This window comes from Dromiciops gliroides, chromosome 4 (assembly GCF_019393635.1).
Source record: "Dromiciops gliroides isolate mDroGli1 chromosome 4, mDroGli1.pri, whole genome shotgun sequence".
Lineage (NCBI taxonomy): Eukaryota > Metazoa > Chordata > Mammalia > Microbiotheria > Microbiotheriidae > Dromiciops > Dromiciops gliroides.
In genome coordinates this window covers 466,267,750-466,287,437 of record NC_057864.1, presented here as the reverse complement: position 1 = coordinate 466,287,437, position 19,688 = coordinate 466,267,750, and the positions used below count along the sequence as shown (strand labels likewise).

The 19,688-nt window shown below is 41.1% G+C and overlaps 1 protein-coding gene across 1 annotated transcript in view; it reads right to left on the bottom strand.

Moving 5' to 3' along the window:
* The window catches only part of RPA1 (replication protein A1), a 62,842-nt gene that overhangs the window by 20,565 nt on the left and 22,589 nt on the right, over positions 1-19,688 (bottom strand). The window contains exons 6-13 of the mRNA XM_043963250.1: positions 11,014-11,109; positions 8,496-8,625; positions 6,998-7,100; positions 5,100-5,168; positions 4,751-4,943; positions 4,503-4,642; positions 3,999-4,147; positions 311-443 (exon numbers count right to left, since the gene is read on the bottom strand). Coding sequence (XP_043819185.1) covers positions 311-443; positions 3,999-4,147; positions 4,503-4,642; positions 4,751-4,943; positions 5,100-5,168; positions 6,998-7,100; positions 8,496-8,625; positions 11,014-11,109 — 1,013 coding nt within the window. The remainder of the gene's footprint in view (positions 1-310; positions 444-3,998; positions 4,148-4,502; positions 4,643-4,750; positions 4,944-5,099; positions 5,169-6,997; positions 7,101-8,495; positions 8,626-11,013; positions 11,110-19,688) is intronic.

The following is a 19,688-nucleotide window of genomic DNA, read 5'->3' as shown; positions in this document are numbered from 1 at the left end:
AATGCTCAGGGTAAACAAAAACCTCAGAACATACCTACTTGAGGAGTGAACACTTTACGGTCCAAGATCAATCACACTAAAGAATATCATGGAATCAAGGGAATTATAATTCCTACTTCAGCTTCTCTTGGTTTAAGTTCACAACAAAGAGGAGAAGTCCTTGAAGTGACTGACTGATGTCACTTGTTTGACATCTGAAATTATTGCTCTGCTGAACCTTAATAGTGAAACAACCTCCCTGGGGTTCTAAAGGTAAAATAAAGAAAAAGGAGAGAAGAGGCAAGGGGAGGCAGGAAGGAGGACCGCTTACCTTGTCCCCTTGTCCCAGGTTCTCAGATTTAACCTCATACAAAGTTTTCCAATTGGCATTACTTCCTCCAGTTCCTCCACCCCGGGCATCAGAGATTGAGACAGCGTCTAAGGCCTGTCCTTCTGAGTCAAACCTGAAGAACCAAGAAAAGCAGAGTCAAGCAGCAGTTCCGACAAACCTGACTCACTCGCCCCAGGGCCAGACAGTAGATCTTTATTTTCCCTCCCCACAGATTTTTTTTTACAAGCAACAGACACTTGTGTAGGACAATCACTCAAACCACATGTGGGGAAAAGTCCTTTCCATTCTGATTGTATTTTGAAGGCTATTAACACCAGCTGCAAATGACCTCTGCGCTCTTATCTCAATCATTCTGACGCCACCCAGTGGTTAAGGAGCACACTGCAAAGTCCCAAGTATCACTGAACCACTTGCCATGTATCTATCAACACTTGGTTAGGGGCCTAAGTCCTAAAAACAATAATACTCCAAAAAGGCAAAAAAAAATCTTCAATTAAAACAACAACAAAAAAATTTAAAAGCCGCTGACTCTCTGGTAACAACAAATAACAACCCCCATGTGCATGGCCCTTTAAGTTCCTTCTTCAATTCTATCCTCCACTGGACTCCTGATGCTCAGGCAGCAGAACCAGGACCACCACTGACACAAAGGCATATATCACATGGCAAAGATGCTCTTACAGCAAAATAATTTTTTAAAAATTGATATGGAGAGGGGGCAGCTAGGTGGTGCAGTGGATAAAGCACTGGCCCTGGATTCAGGAGGATCTGAGTTCAAATCCAGCCTCAGACACTTGACACTTACTAGCTGTGTGATCCTGGGCAAGTCACTTAAATGCTCATTGCCCCGCAAAAAAAAAAAAAAAAAAAAAAAAAAACAATAACAACAACAAAAATTGATATGGAGAGTAAAAATGTTAGCTAAGCCTCAAATCATTCACATTATAGTTTAAAATGAATTGTGTTCTTCCCTCCCATCATGAATTTAGTTATTTTCTTAACAAAGTCCTTACATTAATATAGAAATTAATCTGTGTTCCCTAAGCAATATGAATTGAAGTTAAAGAGACAGAAGCGCTGCTTCAAGAACACATCAAGCAACAAAGAAATGCCAACCTGAGATTAAAATTACGCTCCGAACAATGGAGGAAGTGGATAACTGAGAGTTGACCCCATAATTGCCCACTTACGAGCAGGCCACCATGGCAAGCTGGCTGCTGGGCTGAGCTGCAGACAAATGCCTTCTTGTTCTATCAGGTAAGCTACGAAATCCCTCACACAGAAACATCAGTCCATAAATCTGTCTCAGCACCACCAGCAGTACTGGTTTACTGTCTCAAAAGCTCCAAGGAGACATTTCCCACCATAGACAGCTCATCAGGAGTCAGCAGAGCAAGGAGAGAACAGCCCCTCTTACGATAAAAACTCCACGTTGTTAAAGCTGAGAAACTAAATACCCCCCCCACATTCAACTTCAGGCAATAGCTGAGTGTATACAAGAGTCTCTAGCTGACCCCAAGCATCTATTTCATTCTAGTGGCTTTTTATGTTGCCTGGGATCAGGCCCCTCATAAAATTCAGAGAAAACAACTTAGTGTGGCCGTGCCAATTAGACTTGCTTCATAAGCTCCTGAAAATAGAACCCACAGCCTTAGTCCTTTTGGGTTCAGGTGACTGATATTCACTAGCCTAAGATGCAATATTGAGTGTAGGGTGGATGGTAAACTTTTTTTAGAAGTTAGATATATAAAGCTTGTTTAAAAAGGCATGAAAATGAACACATACAATGAATAAGGATTCCTATTTTCACAGATAATACCCATTTTCTGGTCATTGTCTATGTCAATGTTAATATCTCTTGATGACTTCCTAGTTCATAATAAAACATTTTTGGGGGGGAAGCTGGAGAACCACTTGTGCCTGAGGTAGGGGTGCTTAACCTCTCAGTGCCTGCCATTCCCCTTCTGAGAGGGGTCGAATGGACTCAAAGTGTAGGACGAAGCAGGTTGGGACATGGCTTAACTATGTCTCTTGTTACAAAGGACCATATTTTTCTTTTTGTATTGAGGGCTTTGGGGGAAGAGAGAAGCTACTGATAGGACTATCCAAAAAAAAAGAAGAAAAGGGGGTCAATGAAGCATTTTTTAAAATGAGAAGAGACTTGAAGTTCAGAAAGAAACACTACCAGAAAGGACAGCCTTCAAAGGAATGCGTAGTCTTTTCACATACAATCTTTTCTTATGTGTTCCCCTTTCTATATGCAAATTTTGGGGGGGAGGGAGGAACATTCATCAAATTCAGAATGTTTTTAAAAAATAATTTTAAAAGGTTATCTAGGGGGAGCTAGGTGGCTCAGTGGATAGGGCACCAGCCCTGGATTCAGGAGGACCCAAGTTCAAAGCCGGCCTCAGACACTTAACACTTACTAGCTGTGTGACCCTGGGCAAGTCACTGAACCCCCATTGCCTCTCAAAAAAAAAAAAAGGTTATCTAGATCAGACCCTTCATTTTATATGGGGGTGGGGGGAGAAAGAGAAGGAGCCCCTAAGGCTCATTGAGGGAAGGTGAGTTGTCCAAGGTCACACAGCTGGTTGGCACAGTAGGGTGGCATATCAGACAATGGGCTGGACTCCAAGTCAGTAAAGAGCTGAACTCAGAACCAGCCTCAGGCACTTCCTGGGTGCTGTGGGACGATGGCCAATTCCCCTACTCCTCTAACCTTCGACCCTTCCTCTATAATAAAAAAAGGGTGGAGAATACCTGCCTCATATAGCTGCCTATGGGATAGACCAAGATGTATGACAAAAGAAGCTGTGCAGGGCACAGAGGGCCACATAAATGGCCACTGTCACTCCTGGTGGCAGAAGCATTCCCTCGAACCCTGTACTGGCCCTCCACAGTATAGACTTACATACAACCCACAAGATTTTCTCTACTATCACGATGAAAGGCTTCTTTAGTTACACCCTGTGGCCCAGTCTGGAAGTCACACCACTTTCCCTTCCAACCAGAGCCACATGATTTAAGCTAAAGCTAGTTAAAATGTTTTCTTTAACCCAGTCCATTCTCACAAATCATGTTCCATTGAAGTGGCGGCTCTTCTAATGCAGAATTCTAACTTTCTGAAAAGAAGACATATTGTAGAGGCCTTAGCAGGCTTTCTTCCTCCCCAGAGCGCCAGGGGAACAATGGCCTGCTGACAAAAGCCCATTGTTCTCACTGTGCTCCATCACTAGGCCAATGAAAACACCACAGCAGAAGAGGAATCAGATAGCACTCCCCGCCCCCACACCAAGGAAAACCTTAAGAGACCCATAACCCGGATCAGGTCTCAGGAAGAAAAATGTTCTCACCACTAAAGCTCCTCAAAGCAGAATTGCCGAAGTCTAACTGCGCCTGCTTTGGGAGGATCTGGGTCAGCTGGCAATGCTTTCACTTGAATTGCCTCCCTCCAACTCTTCCAGGTTTGTCATGGGATTATAGGTTTGTCAGTTTAAGAAGCTGAAAGCCGCCCTCTCAGAGGACATAATGCCTCCCAGAAATAGAGAAACAAGCTCATCCGCCCCACACACCCCATTCCACCCCAGCCCCGATTAGCCCACAGGTCACAGGCCTGATTCAAGAACCACAAGTTCCCCCTTGAAGAACTGTCCCCATAAAAACCTACCATCCACGGAGCTTAAAGGCCTCTGGAATATCAGGGTTCACGAGGAAAGTGCTTGAAGACAGCACAGAGAGGCTCCGCCCGCCAAAGTCAGAGACTCGGGCCCCTTTGATGGCCAACACCGGCTGTCGGGAACCATCGAATCTGTCAGCCTGCAATAACCAACAAAGTCACTCACACACCGTTATTGGGGTTCTGGGGCTTATTGCCTGGCCACACCTCAAGTAGGTCACGCACATTCTTCAGGCCACACGGTAAGGCCACCCACTCTGCCAACACTCTTGGCATCATCCCAGGCTGATCACCCCACAAATCATGACCTACAGCTTCAAAGAGCAATGCATTGTCATAGAAAAGGATCAAACGGAGGATTTCTGATTCCTAAAACAATGCCCCATTCCACACACAGACTCCATCAACAAACCAAGAGATTTTGTTTGTTGGTTTTTTTTCTTTAAATCACATCCCCTGCAATGCCTCTGTGGGGACTCCCAAGCAGTGACTTACATCTTCTCCCCACAGAGTTGTTGTCACCACCTTCCCTGACGTGTCCATCAAATGGATGTTCCTCTTGGAAACTTCTCTGTTGGAAGACTTCACGATGACTTTGCTGGCATCTTCATAGCTCTTACAGACTCCAATTATGTCTGAAATGGAGGCACCGGCTTTGGTGAGATGAAGCCTCGGGGAACCCAGCCTTGCACCAGCCTGCCCTCCTCACACATCTGCACCTGCCCAGCATCACATGCGCTCACCTACAAGTGAGTCTTTAGCCTTGTTCTCCAAGTCACCAATCACTGTGAAGTCAAACTGGACTGTAGGTAAGTGATGAGCATCTTCACAAAGCACAACAGAGGTTTCGTTATTGAAGGTCATTTCATAGTCATTCTTAACAGCTGTGAACTGCTTATTAGCAATCTTCAGAGTGCCTTTGGAGAAGTAATACACCTACAAAGAGATGGCAAGCCACAAGATCTCAAACCAAGGGGTGAACAACTTCCAAAATCATCAAGATTCTTATCTCCCCATACTCAATCCACCATTCCACTAATTTCTAAGCAAATGAACAACTGTGATTCAATACTTCTAGCTCCAAGACTATACCTTATTTACATCAATGAGGGGAAAGAACTTGTCCACTTGATCATTGAAAGCAGTAGCTCTGATCTCACCCTGTAAGAAAATACAAGCAGCAGTTAGAACTGGCCAGCTCGATGTAAAGTCTTGCCAGACCATTTGTCACAATAACCATGGAATTCACTAATGGGCTTGAAACAGGCACCCAAGAAACACCCAAACGTATATCAATTCAGTTCCAAGTAGGGTAAAACTCCCTAACAATTACAGCTGTGGAAAAGTGGAATGGGAAGTGCCAGAAGGCTACCCCCTTCCCTTGAGAACTCTTCAAGTAAAAGCTGTCCAGAACCCTTGATGAGTATGTGGAAGAGAGGATGGGTTTTGGGATAGGGACAGACTAGACTGAGTACAAGGTGCTTCTAATGCTGATATTCAGAGATTCTGTACAATTTACAGTTTTTCCAGTTATTCAACCATTTGATTCCATTTCCAAGCCTTACTAATTTTCAGTTAGGAACAACAAAGAATAAAATTCAGGTAAGTTTCCTATTGCAACACAAAAAAGCAACTGAATTCTGAGTAGAAATCATTAAAACTGACAACACTCCCCACCCTTTGCTCCCATGTAAAACTGTTAGGAAATTAGAGATTCACCAGTTTCATTGCCAATAAAGCTTATTTACTTCTTAAATTAGGGACTGCTTTTAATCTGCTAAATATGTTGTGACAACTCATCGTTAAATACATGGCAACTAATGCCGGATCAATAAATTGATTTTCAAAGTTGCTAGTAGCTTAGTTTTTACTTTCGCTGTCAGTTAAAATGCTGCTGATAGGTCAAAAATGGAAATAAATGGCCCAAACATCCCACAAAGATAGATGAGAATCATAAAAATTCAGAGCTGAAAATCTCTTCCAGTCCTCTCAATTATTCACTCAAAGAGCTAAGGGGGGGAGAAGGGGAAGGTTCAGTGACTCACCTTATTTAGGTTTACATATCTTGTCTCCCTCAAATTGCACATGAAACTAAACTGTGAGCTCCACGAGGTCAGAGATACCATATTACTTAATGACCAGCACATAGTTGCCATCTGTTTCTGGTAGAGTCTGGATTACAACTCAGGTCTCTGGATTCCTAGGCCAAAGCCCCAGCTACTGCCATTGTTGGCTTGTATAAGACCTAAGTTCTGGTCCCATCTCTGACCAGAGTCTTTGTTCCTGCCTTTGTTCTCACTGCACCCACACACCCAATCATTTTGTTTGGATGAACCATATGAAAGGCCAGTCAGAAGCCATCCCTCTGAAATCCTTTAACTAGCAAGATAGCTGAGGCACAGACTAAGGGGCCCTGTGTGCAGCCCCAAGCCCACCCAGCACTGCATCACTCTGCCAAGCAGAAACCGGTGTCACAGTGCTACCTCTCTGCTCGCCAAGAGCCAGACAATGCTTCTTGTTCCTTCTGCCCAAGGGACCATTCTTGCATTCAGAAGTCTAGCTCCAAAAATTCTAAATGCTTTCATTTAAGACTAAGATACAAAGTTTTATTTATCCCTCTCAATCCAAGATAGTACCAATACACTACAGTCTGGGTCAAAAGAACAAGGGCCTGGCGCAGCTAAGTGGCATAGTGGATAAAGTGCCAACCCTGGGTTCAGGAGGACCTGAGTTCAAATCTGACCTCAGACACTTAAGACTAGCTGTGTGACCCTGGGCAAGTCACTTAACCCCAATTGCCTCACAGAGAGAGAGAGAGAGAGAGAGAGAGAGAGAGAGAGAGAGAGAGAGAGAGAGAGAGAAGAACAAGGGCTAGCGTGTTTCCTTTTGTCTATTCTGGCTTTCCACTGGACAGACAGGGAGAAAGATGAGTCCTCTGTTGTTCAAGGGGTCAACTGCTTCTGTTTCTCCAGGTGACAGACAAAACTTACACTTTCATCAACCATTTCTATAGAGAAAAGCTTTCCTTCTCCTCGGGAGTTGCTCCAGGTGCGAATCTGACTTTTATTAGTAACTCGAGCGCAGATAGTCCACCTGGGAAACAAATAAATATCAAATGTTCAGAGTACTATTCAAAGAAAACATGGCAGCTCCCCCACAACCCCACAATGGCCTCCCTGGCCCAGGCTAGCTCTGTCCATTGGGCAGGCATTTTGATCAAAAGAGAATATGGAGGGCTATCAGTTTATAGAAAAAAAAAATGAAGTAGACAAGATGATAAAATATTAACTGATGCTCTCAAAGAAGTTGATGTATAATCCATTTTCCTCTCCAAAAATAAACCAAGGCAGCAACAGATTCTTAATGAAAGGCCCTAAACTAAAAAATCCAGTGCCCATTAGTCAACACTTGTAGTTTATCAACTCCTTTTAATTCTGTGAACTGTAAAAATAATGTCAAACTCACGTCCTGCCCCTGATGCATGGAGAAATAAACACAAACTTACTACCTATGGAATCAGTCACACACATAACAATACACCCAAAGGATCTCATGGGGACAGATCTGATTTTAGATTTGGCCCCACTCTTTGACATAGGCTCTTGATAACAACAACGACAATAATAATGATAATGACAAAATATATATGATGCTATTTAAGGTATACACAGCATTTTGCAAACATCTTATGTTATCTTAAATGAAGAAGCTAACTTTAAAGGAAGGCCTCTTACAATCCCTCAATTTCCTTCTTCAAGGGGAACTGTAAAAATGAAGTATTATCCAAGAAAGGGCCTCAAGAAGGTATTCTTTTTAAATTGCTCAGGTTAATCTGATTTAATAGATGAATCTAGATTAACGAGACTTCACCACAGCCTGCAACATAAAGGCAACTTTAACCAAGACCATCATGGTTTTCTATTTGAGAACAATCTCCTGCTGCTGCTGGGTATCCAGAAGCAGGGCATTGTCAATAGACACCCATGTCCATTGCTGGTACAGTATTGGTCTGAATATAGGTGAGGGTTTCCACCCATTATGGCTTATATAAAATTTATTCATAATGAGATTTAGTTTCTAGTGTGTAACACAAAATAGATTTTTTTTTCTTTCCAAAGAGACTTCATTTAGAAATAGGGCATATAGGGGGAGTTAAGTAGGGAGGAGGCTTAAATCTAGACCAACATGCTATTCCTTCAGTTACTACCGTAAGATTTTTTCTTAAAAAATAGTATTTTTTTATTAGAATAATCTTCATTATTTCCTTGCTTTATGAAGGTTACACATCTCTCCTTTTTACAATCTTAGTGTCTTGGATTTTTTAAAAAGCTGACAAATATTATTCAAAAGATAAGAAATGCGATCCAATAACAAAGCCTCGACAAACATCTGCTATCCCTACAGTTGGCACACAAACTTCTAAATAGGCGGAAACCTCTTTTAATGATAAGGAAGGACATCTTGAACTCGACAGGTCTCACAACTCACTTGGACTGGTATGGGTTGAGGCTGGCGATGGGCACCACTTTCAATTGGGATCCTCCGGGAGTGCTCAGATTCGTGCCTCCAGCTTTACCAAATGTCTTTGAAACACCATAGCTCTTAGCTGCCGTGGAGCCTTCAAAACAGACACAAACACCAAACAATTCTCATACTATTAAACTTGCATAACATTTGTCCTTATGGCCAGCTCTGTGATGGGAACTCTACAGAACAGCAGCAAGTGTATCCAGGTGACTTCTCATCTCTATGCACACAATAATGTCTGAGAGTTGCAAAGGCAGGGCTGGAGAGGTAGTCTCCAAGGAGAGTAGACAGAGTGGGGGCTTGAGAAGGAATTTCATCAGGCTCAAATCCTTTCCAGGCCTATTTTTTCAACTTTATTGGGAGTAGTGGCTGTGCATAAGATTACAGAGAAGAAAATACAACCTTCGGCAATAAACATAATATGATATTAGGGGAGCAATAGCAGACAAGACAAGATGCTTGGGGACCTGTGGAAAAGGGGCCTGTCACTCAGATAAATGAGTTACTACCTGGCAAAACTATCAATTTGTCCCAAGAAAAATTCCAGGACCTTATTGTCCTATAGATGCTAAGGAAGACTGGCATGAAGTCAATGGTGTGAATCAGCCTTTGGCTGCAGGACACCTGGTTGGCAGAAGAGCAGTGCTGAACGGCCTAGCCCAGCCCCCATTCCATGCTCCCTGGAGAGAGCAGAGCAGTAACAAATGTCCCTTAGCAACTGAGTCTCTTCTTTCACATACATTCAGTTTCTATAAAGACTGGAACTATAAATTAACAAAATATCCCCCCAAAAGAGGTTCATTCAAAAAATGGACCACTGTCAGTCATAAGTACCTATGGAGCACTTGACACTGGCCTTGATATCTAAGGACATGGAGCCTGACCTCAAAGAGCTTCCAGGACTGCCAAGAGACACAAGTGTAGAAGCACAGCAATAATTCTCAACAAGGCAAGCCCACAATACCCTCTTAGGGGAACATCTGCATTTGGCTTCTCTCAATACAAAGCATTATGTCTAGGCCTTCTCCTTGCACTGCTCAGCTAATGTGGGGTCAGAGAACGTAAACTAATTTTAGGACTAACTGAAGACAGTCATGGGCATCATGGGCATCAGTAGACTGCAGTATGTGACCAATGATGATGACCTGAACACAAGAAAAGGCCTAAAAGGCATGATTGTGTATGTATATGATGGGAAGAGGAAGTAGGCTGGTCACACGATCACGAATAAGAGATACTGAAAAAACAAAAGAACAGTATCGAGTTTGGTTAAATACTTTATGGAAGATTTATGAAACAACACAGACAAGACTCGCACAGGATGAGAAGCTATGAAGGGGTTATGATGTGTCAGTGAAATGATTACATACACTGATGAAATCATAAATCCAAAGTATCAAAGACATTGGGAAGGTAAGTCTGAGGGAAAAGCATATGATACACTCTGAGCAAAACAGAAATGCGTTTTGGCCTAACCTTGTTTTGATGCAGCTATTCAGCAGCATAAATATTTGGGAGCTGACTATACAGTCAGACAATAATAACACAAGTAATGAGAGGAATGCAGAAGTGATAAGAAGAGTTAACCAGTTAAAGTCCTGGAAGCTGACTTCCCAGGAGAGCAGGAACAGAGTTCCACAGAAGAATTCTGATCAGCAAATGCACCTAATGTCAATGGCAATGCGTCACGCATATCCTGAAAATGTCAAGGCTTTAATTTGCTCCTCTTAGAACACTGGCATTGAAAACAGAAAACAACATCTCTTAAGAGAGAGCTGGGAATGAGGGGGAGACAGTAATTTCTGGTAAGCAGCTGATAGGAAAAAAAGTTATACCTAAAAATACACCCAACCAAATTCTACAAATCATGGGAGCCCAGTTTGGAAGTTCCTCAAGTAAAGGCCAAAAAAGCAGACAGAATGATTCAATTAAAGTCTCCCTGGATCTTCTATAGAAAAAGTCAGAAGAAGAAAATATTGTTTTTCAATGAAACTGAAAAATAGAGACTCTCTGACCAACATAAATGATATGGTTCTTCAAGCAAAAGATAAAAACCCAAGAGAGACTAAAATGGAAAATAGAGAGAAAGAGAAACTAAATTTAATGAAGCAGATGGTAGAGAACTAGCTAAAAGATAAGAATTTTAAAAGGTATGCAAATGAACAGAAAAGTAAGAGCATATAAAACCCAAGGATGTCTGAGAATCTCCAAAGTAAGCTCTGAACTGCTAGGAGTACTATACATTAGTACACAGATTAGCAAGACACCACCTAAAATGCTGGATGCTGAAGCTACCTTGAGAGGTTATGACTGTGAACTTCTTTCCAGCACACACTCTACAAGAGGAATCTGAACTATTTTTAAGTCTTCCAACGAAAGTGTCCTTTGCCTCCTTTTGCCCCAGATTCAATAGCAAGCACTCTGCAAAGGTTTCATATGCACAATGCACACTTACAGCTCATCCAGTGGCAAGACTTACCCAGCCCTGAACTCCCATTTTGCTGCTGGGACTTGTTGGCTACTGGATTAGTTGCTGGCCCTGGAGCCGGCGGAACTGCTTGCTGCTGCCCTTGTCCTAAGGGTGAGAAAGGAAAAAGCAATTCAGCACAGAGAACTGGAGTTAAAAGTGACTTAAATGGTCTTGAGTATGTGAGAAATTTTAAAAGTCTGGGTTTCACAAAAGACATAATTTGAGCTGGGACATTCAAATGTGTGCAGTGAATTTGCCAAGGCAGAAGGGGTGGGGGGAGGGTGGGAATGCAACTTTATGGCTTTGTTGCCAAAAGAAGCAGGGTTGTCTCCATTGACCTTTCACCTCCTCACAATTGACAGCTTTCAGTTTTAATAAGGTTCTTCCCTCAAGCCTACTTCTTTCTCCTGCATGAACCTGCAGTAAAGTCACCGGGCTGAATCTGTGACATTACCACTATTTCCATAGCAACAAATCGATGTCATCAACAGAAGTGCGTGTTCACTGCAGGCTTTAGCAGAGGAAAAAGCTGGGTGGTAGGAGAGAAGCCTGAAAGCATCTCAATTGTCTCTGAAGTGCTCCAACTTCAAAGGCACCGGCTCTATTCAGGAAGGCTTCTCTCTCTCCCGTTCCCCCAAACAAAGCAACCTTATTTTGCAACAGACAGCTGATGGAAAATGAGAGCTGAAGCACCAGTGAACTGTCTCAGCAGGAAGAACTGAGGACAGGGTTCAGAAGCAGGGGTGTCAAGGAAATAGCAAGATTAGGAGGAGCAGGAGGTTAAAGGAATAAGGCTCTCCAAAAGAAAAGAAGTGACTTGCTAACAATATAAAGGCACTTACTTCTCCCTTATCACTTAGACTCATTTTTATAAAGTAGAAAAAATACAATTTAAATAATCATTTTAAAAGCAACATATTTGATTTGGGGAATTTAACTGTGATTGGGCATTAAATATGGCAGCTAATCTAATCTAGCTTTTTCCAACTAGGAAGCATGCCAATGAGGCTCAGAGCACTCCTTAGAGTGCTCTGACAACTGCAATATGGAACAATGCTGGGGAAAGGCTTGCTTTCTGCAATCGGGCTCCCCAGGCACGGCCCCTTCCCCAACACTGACTACTCTAACAGGGGAGCTAAGGTCTTGATCCCATTTTCTGGGGCTAGGTGGCACAGTGGATAGAGCACCTGGACTGGAGTCGGGAAGACCTGAGTTCAAATCTGACCTCAGATACTTACTAGCTGGGTGACCCTGCATAAGTCACTTAATCCCATTTGGCTCAGTTTCCTCATCTGAAAAATGAGCTGGAGAAGGGAATGGCAAATCACTTCAGTATCTTTACCAAGAAAACCCCAAATGGGGTCAGAAAGAATCAGACATGACTAACAATTCAACAACAACAACAACAACACTCCAAAGAGAGACATCATACACCAAGGATTTTCTCGCCCGCCTTTGCTGTTACAAGTCAATCAAGAAGGCCAAGCCATCAAGATGAAATAACTGAACACAAGAGACAAGATTAAAAAAACAATGATCTGATGGAAAATATTCTCCACATCCAGAAAAAAGAACTGTGGAATCTAGATGCCGATTGGACCATACTGTTTCTACTTTTTTTGTTTTTTTCTTTTTTGAGGTTTTCCCCTTTTGTTCTGATTCTTCTTTCACAACATGACTAATGTAGAAATATGTTTAATCTGATTGTACATATATAACCTATATCAGATTGCTTGCTGTCTTGGGGAGGGGGGAGGGAGAAAAATTTGGAACTAGAAATCTTATAAAAACAAATGTTATGGGGGCAGCTAGGTGGTGCAGTGGATAAAGCACCAGCCCTGGATTCAGGAGGACCTGAGTTCAAATCGGGGCATCAGACCCTTGATACTTACTAGCTTTGTGACCCTAGGCAAGCCACTTAACCCTTATTGCCCCCCCCAAAGTTTTGAAAACTATCTCTACATGTAACTAGAAAATAATACTTTTATGATTAAAAAAAGGAAAATAAAACAAAATAATGATCCTCATCCTTAGCTGTTCTATTGTTGCTTTCTTTTTTTGTTTGTCTGTCTGTTTGGGGGGGGGGGATGGTCTATAACTGTGATTTCATTAGTTTAGGGAATGCCCTCTACCAACGTGGATCACCAACTCTTCCTTGGAGTTGACTGAGGCACCAAGAGTTTAAGAGTAACATAATCACCACGTATGTCAGAAGCAAACTTGAACCCAGGTTTTCATGATTCCAAGGACAGCATTCTACTCACCACACCCACATTACATAGCCATAGCCAAAGTCATTTCACAATAATGTAACGCATCATAAACAAACAGCATTTTAATGTTGCATTACAGAAGTTCTTTCAGCAAACTCTTTATATAACACTGCTCCCACAAAACACCCAATATCTCTACAAAATTGCTTTTGATATTCTTGTATAATTAATGTCATAAGATGTGCATTTATACATACAAACTAGATATTTATTTATACTGTAACAAACTACCTAGTTATATAAAATGTTTTTATTTATCAGTCTTAATATCATCTATATTTCCCAGTGTTTCCTTTTCCCCTCTCAGAAAACTATCCATTATAATAAGGAATTTTAAAAAGGGAAAAAAAATTGGCAAAACTAAGCAATATATCAAAAATGACTGACATTGTATGCAGGGTTACCCACCCATAGCCATTCACCTCTGCAAAGCAGCAGGGTGGTCTCTTCTCCCATCTCTTCTTTGGGGCAATGTTGTGTCATAATTTCAGTTTTCCATGTAGGTCTATTGTTTTTCTGTTGCTGATCTGTCCACTTACACTGTTGGAGTCACTGTGTATACTGTTTTCATACTTCTCTATATCCATCAGATGTATTGTTTCTTACAACATAGAAACATTCCATTATATTCACATCCCAACTTGCCTTGCCCATCTCTAAACTATGTCATTATTAAGAATGGCAATCTCATATTCAAAGATTCCCTTCATTCTTCTGTGCGTCTCAAATCCACATAGGTATTTGTAAAGCATGACTGCATTTCTCTGATGGTATATCATGAAAAAATATCTATAACATGACCTACTTCATCAGGTATAGCAAGTGAAAAAGGTTTTGAACAATATCCCATTTAAAAACTCTGATGTCTCACAGTGAGTTCATTCACCTCTCCTGTGAACCCAGCTGGAAGCCCCTTGTCTGATGCCGTCTTAATTTCCTGATTCTCTCAGGTAATAAGTTAAATTGGTTAAACTGGTTTAGAAAACCAAAGGGGGGGGGGGCAGCTAGGTGGCGCAGTAGATAAAGCACTGGCCCTGGATTCAGGAGGACCTGAGTTCAAATCAAGCCTCAGACACTTGACACTTACTAGCTGTGTGACCCTGGGCAAGTCACTTAACCCTCATTGCCCCACAAAATAAATAAATATATTAAAAAAGAAAAAAAGAAAACCAAAGCAGGCCCATGGATACTCTGGCATTAAGGCGTGCCCTCCCTGAGTCAGGCTAATGAAAAGAAAAACAATAATTTTGACTAGATTTCCCCTAAAAAATGAGCATCACCATCCTAGCAACATGCAACATTCTTTTGGATCTAGAGTGATGCCCAGAAGCACCAATCATGACAGTAGGAGCCCTTCCAAATTCCTCCTTTCAGAGACGGAGACCTGAGGGATGACAATGTCACCTGCCCAAGATCACACAAATGATGGCCTGGCTGAGCTACCATCAAAACCTGGATTGTACAACTTTGCAGCCTGCTGCTCTTTCAATTTTATAGTGTCCCAAAACTTAGTGCAATTTTAAGCTTTAATGGGGGAAAAACTGCACTAAGACTTTGGGGACAACCTGTACTAACACTGGAGCATAATGCCCTCCTCTGTTACAGTGAGGACTTTCAGGAACAACACCTTGAACTGAGAATTGACCCAAGTTAAAAAGCACTTTGTGCCAATGGATAGCAGTTAAAGGCATAACAAATAATCATTGTAGTTCTGTAGTATGTATAACATTTAAAAAATTATACCGGGGGAGGCAGCTAGGTAGCACAGTGGATAGAGCCCTGGCCCTGGATTCAGGAGGACCTGAGTTCAAATCCAGGCTCAGATACTTGATACTTACTGGTTGTGTGACCCTGGGCAAGTCACTTAACCCCAACTGCCTCACCAGAAAAACAAACAAAAAAATTCTACCAGGGAAGAAACTAATACCAACACATGCTTATTTGAACATACACGCACACAGAGGCATACAGAGAATTCAGCCTCAATTGTTTTAAAATGTACTGATAATGTAAAACAGAATCCAACTGGGGAAAAAATCTATCTGATCAATTTTTTTTTGTATTTCAGTAAAATCTCAACAATGAATCACATTCCCTTCAACACAGCTAAGTACTGTATAAGACAGATTAATTACAAGCAGTAACAATTATATTTTATTTGCTCAAGATAATGTAGCAAGTTTGATTACACAAATGCATGCAAATAGGCAGTGTTAAACATAGGAGCTTCAAAATCCAATAATCATCAAACCCAATAATCGTCCGGTGTCTACAGTATATGAAACATGAATCTGTACCCTTGTACATCAAAGCTTTATTACTGACATTTTGAAAACTCAATAAAAATTACTTTATTTAAAGTGGAAAAATGACAGCATAATGGGATTAAACGAAAACACTTCAATCTACATTTCAGTATTCCTCTGCCCAGTTCTTGGACTGAACTAAATTACAGGGATGCTCTAAGGTTTCCCCAACTTACTCATACTACAGCCAATGTTTCTGCATTTTCAAAATACAAATAAAATCCCACTACTGTGGAACACCACTGCAAAGAAGTGTTCCCTGTAACAGGACTATTTTTAAGTCCCACCGGATGACCCAAAGTAACAATGTTTTATTGATCTAGTTTCAATGAATCTTTACCACAAATAATCCTGAACAGTGAGTGACTTTTTGGGTCCCTATATATGTAAAACCTTCACTAGGAAGAAGAAAATAATGACTTATGGTTTCCCAGCACCGAAGCCAGGGAGGAGAAAAGCTAAGTTTCAAGACAGGTGCCAACTCTTCAACTGCTTTCACTTACCTCCTTCAAACATCCCAGTCATCAATGGAAAAAACTGAAAATGCCACTTTGACATTCCAACGACCTAATAAATAGCTAGCATTTGTACAGCACTTGAAGGTTTGCAAAGTGCTTTAAAAATATTATCTCATTTGTTCATCAAAATAAAATGAGGGGCAGCTAGGTGGCGCAGTGGATAAAGCACCGGCCCTGGAGTCAGGAGTACCTGAGTTCAAATCCGGCCTCAGACACTTGACACTTACTAGCTGTGTGACCCTGGGCAAGTCACTTAACCCCCATTGCCCTGCAAAAAACAAAAACAAAAAAACCACAAGAGAGGTGCTATTGTCACACCCATTTTACAAATGAGAAACTGAGGCACACAGAGATCACATGACTTGCTGAGGGTCACGGAGCTAGTAGGGAAGGTCAGATTTGACCATAGATCTTCCCCCGCCATAACATATGCTTTTTTGGGGGGCAGCTAGGTGGTGTGATGGATAAAGCACCAGCCTTGGATTCAGGAGGACCTGAGTTCAAATCCAGCTTTAGACACATGACACTTACTAACTGTGTGACCCTGGACAAGTCACTTAACCCTCATTGCCCTGTGGGGGGGAAAAAAAGCTTTTTTGGGGTTTGTTTCAAGTTTATTATTTATTTTGATCATTAATTAGAAAGAAAATTGAGTTCTGAATTCTCTCCCTCCCTCCTACCTCTCCCCTACCCACTCTAAAGGCAAGCAATGTGATATTAATTATACATGTGAAATCATGAAGAACATATTTCCATATTAGCCATGTTGCAAAAAATATATATATTTAAAGGCAAGAAAAGTAAACAAAGTGAAAAAGCTATGCTTCAATCTGCATTCAGATCCCATCAATTCTTCCACTGGTACCATTTTTCATCATGCGTCCTTTGGAATGGTCTTGGATCATTGCATTGCTGAGAATAGCTAAGGCATTAGCAGTTGTTCATCAGATAATGCTGCTGTTACTGTGTACAATGTTCTCCCAGACCTACTCACTTCAATTTGCATCAGTTCACTTAAGTCTTTCCAGATTTTTCTGAGAGAATCCTGCTCATCATTTCTTGTAGCACAAAAATCTCCCATCACAATACCATAACTTGTTCAGTCATTCCCCAATTGATGGGCATCCCCTCCAATTCCAATTCTTTGCTGCCACAGAAGGAGCTGCTATAAATAAGTATTTTTGTACATACAGGCTCTTTTTCTTTGATCTCTTTGGAATATAGACCAGTAGTAGTATACAGTTTTATAGCTTTTGGTTGGATCAATTCACAGCCCCACCCACAGTGTATTAGTGTTAATTTCTCCACATACCCTCCAACATTTGTCATTTTCCTTTTTGTCACACTAGCCAATGTGATAGGTATGAAGTGGTACCTCAGAGTTGCTTTAATTTGCATTTCTCTAATCAATAGTGATTTGGAGCATTTTTTCACATGACTATAGCTTTATTTCATATGAAATGAATTACTTGTATTCTTAAATTTGACTCAATTCTCTATATATTTAAGAAATGAGGCCTTTATCAAAGAAACTTAGTATAACAATTCTTTTCCAATTTCCTCTTTTCTTTCTAATCTTGGCTGCTTTGGTTTTGTTTGTCCAAAACCTTTTAAATTTAATGTAATCTAAATTACCCATTTTACTTCCTGTGATCCTCCCTATTTCTTGTGTGGTCACATATTCTTCCATTATCCATAGATTTGACAGGTAAAAAATTTCCACGTTCCCCTAATTTGCTTGTTATATCACCCTTTATGTCAAAATCATATACCCATTTTGATCTTATCTTGGGATATGGTGTGAGATGTTGGTCTATATCTAGTGTCTGCCAAACTGCTTTCCAGTTTTCCCAGCAGTTTTTGTCAAATAATGATTTCTTGTCCCAAAATCTTGGATCTTTGGGTTGTTTAAACACTAGATTACTATGGTCGTTTCCTACTGTATATTGTGTACCTGATCTATTCCACTGATCCACCACTCTTTCTTACCCAGTACATATTATTTTCATGATTACTACTTTGTAATAAAGTTCAGAGCAGTGAGGTGGTACAGTGGATTAAGCATTTGGACCAGAGGCAGGAAGACCTGAGTTCAAATCTGGCCTTAGACACTAGTTGTGTGACCCCGAGCTGGTCACTTAACCTTGTTTGCCTCAGTTTCCTCATTTGCAAAATGAGCTGGAGAAGGAAATAGCAAACCACTGCAGTATCTTTGCCAAAAAAAACCCAAACGGGGTCACAAAAAGCCAGGCATGAAACAACTAAACAATACAGCTTGAGATCTGATACTGCTAGGCCACCCTGCTTCACATTTTTTTTTTCATAGATTCTCTTGATATTTTTGACCTTTTGTTCTTCCAGATGAATTTTGCAATTTTTTCTATAAAATATTTTGGTAGTCAGATTGATGTAGCACTGAATAAGTAAATTAGTTTAGGCAGAATTATCATTTTTAAAATTAATTAATTAATTAAAGTTTTCAACCTTTGTTTAGATAAGATTTCCAATTTCAAATTTTTTCTCCCTCCTTCCTCTCCTTGCCCCCCTCCCCTAGACAGCAGGTAATCTGATATATAACATTAAACATATTTCTGCATCAGTCATGTTATACAAGAAGAATCAGAGCAAGAAGGAAAAACCTCGAAAAAGAAAAACAACAGCACCAAAAACAAAAGAGATAGTATGGTCAAATCAGCATCCATATTCCACAGTTTCTTTTCTTTTTTCTTTTTTTTTTCTGGATTTGGAGAGCCTTTTTCATCATGAGTCCTTTGGAATTTTCTTGTACCATTGGATTGGTGAGAAGAATCTAGTCTATCACAGTTGATCAACACACAATGTTGTTGATACTGTGTACAGTGTTCTGGTTCTGCTCATCTCACTCATCATCAGTTCATGCAAGTCCTTCCAGGTTTCTCTGAACTCCTCCTGCTCATCGTTTCTTACAGCACAATAGTATTCCATTACATTCATATACCACAGCTTGTTCAGCCATTCCCCAATTGATGAGCAACCCCTCAATTTCCAATTCCTTGCCACCAAAAAAGAGCAGCTATAAATATTTTTGTACATGTGGGTCCTTTTCCCTTTTTCATGATCTCTTTGGGAAAAAAACCCAAAAGTGGTATTACTGGGTCAAAGCACAGCTTTATAACCCTTTGGGCATAATTCCAAATTGCTCTTGTAATGATTGGAATGATGCCACCTACTGGAGACTAACTATAGGAAAGCTCCACCATGAGGAAAATGCCTCAGAGGGCAAGGCCATGTGGCTTTTCCTTGGCGTCAGGAAGTGACGTTTGCTCATGGGTGCTGTCTATCAAGGCTACCAGCCAATCAACTTGAGGAGCCTATTTTCTGGGAGGAGACAGGAAGGAGGAAAGAGGGCCTGCGCGGAGAGCTCTTTCTTTTTTGGGTTCCTGACTTGGTGGTGGTGGTGGCGGCAGAGCACTTCAAAGGAAATTTGAGGAAAGATAGGAATGCCAGGCTGTTGGAATTCTGTTCTCAATCTTTTTCTTTCTATTTTTCAATAAACCCTTAAAAAACTAAACTCGTTTTATCAGTGATTTTAGTCAGTTTCCCCCAAA